Source organism: Cicer arietinum, chromosome 4, assembly GCF_000331145.2.
Source record: "Cicer arietinum cultivar CDC Frontier isolate Library 1 chromosome 4, Cicar.CDCFrontier_v2.0, whole genome shotgun sequence".
NCBI lineage: Eukaryota > Viridiplantae > Streptophyta > Magnoliopsida > Fabales > Fabaceae > Cicer > Cicer arietinum.
In genome coordinates, this window is record NC_021163.2 from 3330331 (window position 1) to 3338200 (window position 7870).

General features: G+C 26.6%; 1 protein-coding gene across 1 annotated transcript; it reads left to right on the plus strand.

Annotated features, from left to right (window-relative positions):
* Positions 1-2705: 2705 nt before the first annotated feature.
* On the plus strand, positions 2706-4066 carry LOC101512178 (auxin-induced protein 22B-like). The gene is made up of 3 exons (XM_004495336.4): positions 2706-3016; positions 3111-3401; positions 3509-4066. Exons 1-3 carry the CDS (start codon positions 2832-2834, stop codon positions 3582-3584), a joined length of 552 nt encoding a protein of 183 aa, XP_004495393.1. The 5' UTR covers positions 2706-2831; the 3' UTR covers positions 3585-4066.
* Positions 4067-7870: the final 3804 nt, after the last annotated feature.

Genomic DNA, 7870 nt, shown 5'->3' on the forward strand with positions numbered 1-7870 from the left:
GAGGTAAAGTTTTAACATCATTAGTTACATCGAAACAAAGAGTTAAATTGTTGAAAACTCTTCGAAGTTTTAGAAAAACACTCTTAAGAATAACCCGTGTTGAGCTTTCTAAATAAATTAAGATGCTAAACATTATTTGCATGAAATGATTATATATGTTAATTATACTAATTAAATATGACTATGTACAGTGATGGATTTAGAAATTTCTTTTGGTGGAGCTAGAAAATAGTCTATGTATTTTGAGTGAAGAAAAATATAGAATCTTTACAAAATACATTACTATAACAACAAACCAAACTCAAATACATAAAAGTTTTTATATATTACAATTGTCTTCTACAAGTGTTCATATTTTAAAAATATACAATGATTTTTTATTATCAATACTATTAAATATATCGGTCTCTATATATGTAATTAAAGAATCATTCAACCGTGTATATTTTTATATGTTTGTACATTTTATTTGTGACAAAATTCTATCAAAGTGAAAAGTTAGGAGACATTTTATTTGTGACAAAATTCTATCAAAGTGAAAAGTTAGGAGAATCAGTGGATGAAAAGTTACAAAGTAAAAAGTAAAAATATGAATTTGTGCTTAATGGATAAGTGTAGTTAGTAGACTTAGTGGAGAAAAAAAAATTTAATAGAATTATATCAAAGTAAATTTTGATTGTCTTGTGGGGGCTTGAATCCCCAATGTCGTATGTGTACATATGCCCCTAACTAAGTATAATATTATCTTTATATCTATATATAAGACTCTCTTGTAAAAAAAATTGTTCCTTTATGTAAGACACTCTTCAAGTTACAAAGAAGCATTAATTAGTTTTTCACAGATATATCCCTAATTAAATGTAAAGATTTAGAAGACTAAATAATTTTTGAAGCTAAAAATTTATTTAAAAAATGGTAAATCGCCATCATAGTCCATCCGAGTTAGGGCGTTGTCATTTGATCTCTGACTCAGTCAAAACTCCAATTATTTCTCGAATAATCAAAATGCTAGTCAATTTAGTTCTTGACCTTATAACGGCAAAAAAATGTTTTGATAGTAAGTTATATCCTTCAAAGATTTTTATGATAGTAAGATGTATCTTTCGAATACTACTTTGATGATTCGATAAAAATTATATATATAACATAAGTTCCTTTTGAATATTTTTTTCTTGCCTTTGAAATCACATGTAAAAGACTCTTCAGTAACAGTGGAACGATTATGTAAAAGTGTTGACAACCAAAATAGAAGAGATTTGGTAGTTTTGAACATTGTCCTCCTCTAACACCACATCACTCAAAGACCCAACAACACATGTCTGGATATTGAAGATCCTCTCATTGATGATTAGTGTTAGTTGAACCAGATAGATTGAAACCAAATACCTCATGAATTACATTTTTAGGAAATTGTGTAGTTTGGATCTCTGAGTCCTAAATTGTCTTTGGAATGATTTCTAATTTTCCAAAACCAACTAAATCCGAATCATAAGCTCCCTTATGATTCTTATCAATTTTGAACTAAACAAATATAAATTATTGAATAATTGTGATGCCTCTTAGTTCGACATTGGAGATTCGGTAAAAGATATCTCTTTTGATAATTAAAAAATAGTTTTGAAAAGAAAGTATACATGATAAATTTAATATGAGATTTTCTTTTTTAATTTTTGTACATTGGTCGAAGATATCTTATATTTAGAGACGAATATAGCATAAATTACTTCATAAGTGGTAAAAATGACCAATAAATATTGTTATTATTATTATTATTATTATTATTATTTATTAATATTTGTCGGCCATTTTAATAATAATATTGAACCAATTGATCAGTTTGAAGTGGATAGTAAAATTTATTTAAAGATGAATTGTTTAGGAGAATTTGAGTTTGAATTTTAAATAAAAAAAATTTTGATCGGACTTTACTTATCTTTTTTTGGTTGAACTCCTAATTATCACAGGGACAATTCTATGAGAAGTAAGTGAATTCAGATAAAAATAAATACTAATGATATTTTATTGTAAATTACAAATTGTAACAAGTGTTCAAATATTGTTGGTGGGTCTACCCAACACTTGCGAGTGTCACAATAATATTTAAAAATTACAAAATGAAAATTATCCAACCTAGTAGAAGAAAATATGACATTGATTATGTTAATATAAATTTATTATCAAATTTTAAAAGATTATTTTTGTATTTAAATAATTACAGAAAAAATAAAATAAAATTATAAACAAAGTCTAGAAGGTTTTTTTACAATAATGGTTTAGAAGGTTTGATTGATATTTTATATAAGAGCAATATGGTAGACATATTATTACAATATTTAGTAAATTTTTAATGATTAAATGATATTTAATTGCATTAATAGTTGTTTATAATGAGGTAAAAAGACAAAAAATTAACAGTATAAAAAAAATAAAATTTTAATGACCAATTCAAGAAGAAAAAAATTTAAAGAATTCCTTCAGAAAAATGAATCAATTTAAAAGAATGAAGTCGTAGTTTTGTTTTAATATTTTGAGTTATAGATGTTTTTTAATGAGAGGCACATGGCATGAGGACCCTACCCTTCACATGGCCATGTTCCCTTTCCTCTTCCTTTAAGCCAACGCTCCTCATTTCTCTCCCAAAACTCCTTTCTTTCCCTTATACAATTGTAGGGACATCTTGCTCCTCCTTCTACCGACACTTTTCCTTGTCTTTCTCCTTTTTTTTAATAAATAAATCCACCCTCTCCTTCTTCATCATATATAAAATTAAACCTTGCATACTTGTTTTTTCCATCTCCAAAGTCTTCAACATTATCTGAATCAGTGAGAAGATGGAAAACAGTGTGGCATATCAGACTGATCTTAACTTGAAGGCTACTGAGCTTAGATTGGGACTTCCAGGGACAGAGGAAACACTTCTTTCTGTTTCTGTTAAAAACAACAAAAGACCATTGATTGAAACTTCCAAAGAGTGTGATTCAAAAAGTTCTAACACTGATGCAGCACCTCCTTCAAAGTAAGTTTAACAAAAATTAATATCAAGACTTGTTTTTTCTTTCATTTCTATATTGGAATATTGATTTTTTATGATGAATGTTTTGATATGACAGGGCTAAAATAGTGGGGTGGCCACCAATAAGATCTTATAGGAAGAACAGCTTGCAAGAGGCTGAGGCTTCTGGGATCTATGTGAAAGTGAGCTTGGATGGAGCTCCTTACCTTAGAAAGATTGATTTGAGGGTCTATGGAGGTTACTCACAACTCCTCAAAGCTTTGGAAAATATGTTCAAGTTAACCATAGGTGACTACTCTGAAAAAGAAGGTTATAAAGGATCTGATTATGAACCTACTTATGAAGACAAGGATGGTGATTGGATGTTAGTTGGAGATGTTCCATGGGAGTAAGTTCTCTTTCTCTTTTTCTCTTTTCCATAAATAGACCCAAATTTGTTTAATTTTGTGGTTGAATGAAAGCTGATAGAACTTTACTTATTTTTGTTTTGTGCAGCATGTTTGTGACTTCTTGCAAAAGACTAAGAATCATGAAAGGATCAGAAGCTAGAGGTATAGGATGTGGTGTTTAGTTCCTATGCAAAAGAGAAGAAGTGTTTTGGTGTGAAGGGAAGAAAAAAGAAAGAACCTAACAGCTTGTGTTCTCGGAAAGAACTAATGAGTTTTTGAATCACTGTAGTGTATGCTATGCTATAAGCATACCTATCTGAAGTTGTGCTCTAAGGAAGGGAAATGGAAGATACAGTGCAGTTTCTTAGTTTCCTCAAACATTTATTTCATTCTGGTTACTTTTAGCATTCAGGGTTGGATGCTATTCAATCATGTTATTTCCACTGATTTTTTTTTTTCTACATGTTTCAAATGAGAAATCTCATAGAGATTTGCTTCATGTGAAAGGGATAGAAAAGGGTGATGTTATAGACTATTATTGTTTAATTATCCAAGTTTTTTTTCTTGTATTGATGCAAGAATACAGTGTAATATACTACTACTCAAGTGTTGTTGTATAAATTTGTTATATTGAATGGACTTCAAATTAAGCATGTGCCTTTAACTTTGATCTTTCTTTTTATTTGTTGGTAACTTAATATTCTTTGTTATTGGATGTAAGTTTCATGTCTCATTCATAATCACATATATATATATTAAGGTAGATTATTACTTGTATTAGGTTAGTGTTTTGTTTGGATCACATCACATATATATATTAACTAATTAAAATTTATAACAAGATAAAATTGAGTTTTGGTTTGTTAACCTGTTTCTGAAATTGAAATGAGTATTCTTCCCTGCTATCTTATCTTCTTTTTTAAGTTTGGGAAAATAAATTATAAAATTTATAATCTCTTAAAGTGATGTTAATGACTGCTAGTTCTATGATGAACAAATAAGATAAATCTTGAGTCATGAACAAGTTTGTTTCTGCTAAGAGTATCCTCAAGCTTGATGAGTAATAAAACAAAATTGATATTCATTTATTTATTTATTTAAATTGGTTATTTATTTAAATTGGTAGCGTATATTGTATAAAAACACAAATTCATAACGATGTAAATCATGAATCTGTAAATAAATTCAAAACATAAGTTAACAGCATAAAACGATATATGTCTATAAATAATGTGACAAAATCAAAGTAATTGAATATCCATGTCTTTGAATCTAGGACTTAGTTATTGGTTGAATCACTAATTGATTTCCAATTTAAATTAAAGATACACAACAACAAGAAGAAAATCAAATGAACAATGTATTAAGACAAAAAATCAAACAACAATGCATTGTAGCAGAGGCAAGTTTTTTACTTTATCAAAAGGTCTAAAAAAAAAAATTTTACTTAATAAAAATATCTCATACTTTAATGTTTTTAAAATTAAAACATGTAAATCTTATATCAATTATATTAATTTAGTGATGTCATATTAAAATTTAGAAAATTCACTTTAAGCCTTATATTAAAATTCACTTTTGGCCTTCAAATGCGTTGAACAGACCATGAAACAGCAAAATCACAAAAACGAAAACACGAAATAAAATCTTATCTACGTAGAAATCACTTATTTAGATTAAAATAAGAGAAAAAGATGCACATGAGATATTCTAGGTCAAAAGATGATCCAAAATCACTTATTTCCGGTGAATAAAGAAGAAAAAGTTTAAAGAAAAAATGGAATTTTTCTCTATATAATTTTTTTCTCTTTTATTTTTACATTTATACTTTTAATTAATATTTCATCTGCCATCTTCTGATTCAATACATTTCACTTTATATTTATGGCAATATACTTCAATACTTAACAAAAATTATTTAATAAAATTATTTTTTATTTATATATTTGTCTTAATTTATTTCAAATGATTAAATAGGTTAATTATTGTAGAATAGATAGAATAATATTTTTCAATTCTCTAAATAATTTTAGAATATTAATAGCAAGAGAAGTTTGTATAACGGTGACATTGAATTTTTAAGTTTTTTTCAAGATGAAGATCGATTTTTTTAGGTTTGTATAAAAAAAAGAAGGTAATATTAATATTTTAAAACGTAAATGATTAAATTATTATTTAAATTAAATAAAAAATCAAATAAATAATAAATAATTACCTAAAATTAAAGTTAAAATTAAATTAAAGGACACTGAAACAACCAATTATATTTTGTTTTTGGATATAATGATATCTTACATAAAGTTAATAGTTCAACAAATCAGTTAATTTAGTAAAAAAAAAAAATCAGTTTCATAACGACATACCTAAAATTTGATTACATAGCACCAATTATACCATATTATTTAATTATTTTGTAATTGTAATTATGATTTGAATAAATGGAGTCAAAGGTTAGTTAATTAGAGTTGAGAAAACGCGTATAGAGAATATGGACTATATGCACCTCACCTAATTAATGGTGGCGGCATTTTTATATAGGGAGGCTGTATAATCGACTTGTATCAAAGAACAGGAAGCTTCATTTTAATAACATTTTCATCGTGCCTTTTTTGCTCCATATTTTCTGTGGGCCTTCTTTTGGGGTTAGAAAGTATCCTATGCTTATTTTTTTTATTTTTTTTTATTTTTTTAATGAAAGAAAAGGAGACTGCAAAAAAGGAAACCAAAGAAAAAACTAACTAGTAAAAGCAATACAGTTCTTAAAAACTAATAGGGGGTGGAGAAAAATTAGGAATAACATCAAATGTTCTAAACCATATTTAACAAACGTATGCGTCATTGGGCTAGTTTCACGAAAAATATGAGACAAAGTATAGTGATTCAGCTAAAAACTCATTAGATATTCACATCATGCAAGTTATGCAATCAAAACTCATTAATAATCTATTAGTTAAACAAAGTTTTAAAAATGTGACAAAAAGTTTTAATCTAAGTAATCTCAATTTACCATACGTCCAAAAAGTTAATCTAAGTTTTAATCTCAGTTTGTGTTAAATGATCAAAATATAAACGAGTCGTAACTTAAAAGTTAATTTTATAAATATTAATATAATAATTCATAAATAATAATCTAATTTAAACGACGAAGAATATTAAAAAAAAAAAAAAAACAAACTAAAGGGAACTAAATTTAAATGACCACGTTGAAGTTGTAACATACTAGTACGTATACTAATTATCATGCTTGTGTAATCGAAACCCATTGACCCCTTTTCTTTTTAACTCGGTGACTTTCGACATAATAAAATGTTCCTTAGCCGTGTATCCTAATATTATTTCTTACCATAAATAGTCCAAAGAAAAGAGAAAGCAAGAATGTCTAAAAAAGAAAAGAAAAGAAAAGAGAAAGCAAGAAAGAAAGTGTAACAAACCGTCAAAAAGAAAAGAAGAGGAACATAAGAAAAAGATTATTCACTTTTTTATCTCTGCTGTCCGCACACGCTTGAAAAGTTTTTTTCTTTCCAGAGTTTCGTTTTAAATATGTTTTCTTAACTATAAATAGGATTTTCTTTTAAACATAAAGATGATTATTTTCTTCAAAAATACTTGGTTGGAAACATTTATTTGGGCATACATAAACACAAAATACATATTATTTATTTATTTATTTTTCTTTTAAATATTTTAAAGGTGTATTAAAATTTGTGTCTAAATATTTGTAACCATCTAAGACCTCCTCTATTTTCACAGCTGCGTTGGGTGGAAATTTTCAACTATCTATTATATATTTAAAAGTGGTAAAAAATCAAACTACTCTTTAAAAGTACTGATACATGATCATTGTGATTTTTAAGGTTGAGACAATAATTTAATCGATAATTTAATAAATAAAAAATATATATTTCAAAATTTAACTCGTTCAACTAATATAAAAATAACTAACTCAATGTCTTTTAAATAATAATTTATAGTTAATTTGAGAATTCGCATCCAGTTGTATATATATAGTTTTTTTTCCTCAAAATATTTAATTGTATACTTAGAAACTTATGAAATTATTGCTACATAAATTTAATACTATATAACATTCAATTGCCTTGGATTCGGTCCAATGTAATTTTTGTGACGTTAGACAAAAAAAGATTTACATTTGTATAGAAATTCTTTTCAGGATACAATATAATTGTTTGAGTAAAAAAAAGTATAAAATATGATTTTCTTTTGTGATATATCGGTAAAACTTACTTTTCCCCCTTTAATAATAATTTTAATCAGATGCCTTTTAGAATATGTCTTATATAAGATTCAGACATCAGTTGCTACAAAATATTAACTATTTATTTTCTAAGAAAATCTTCTCGACCAATGAGAAAATCTATTAAAGTTACTAAACAATCCTCAGCATGACATGAAAGTGCATCACTTTCAGATTGTGTTCGTGCTTGCTTTTGTTTTGTCCCCACTTAAC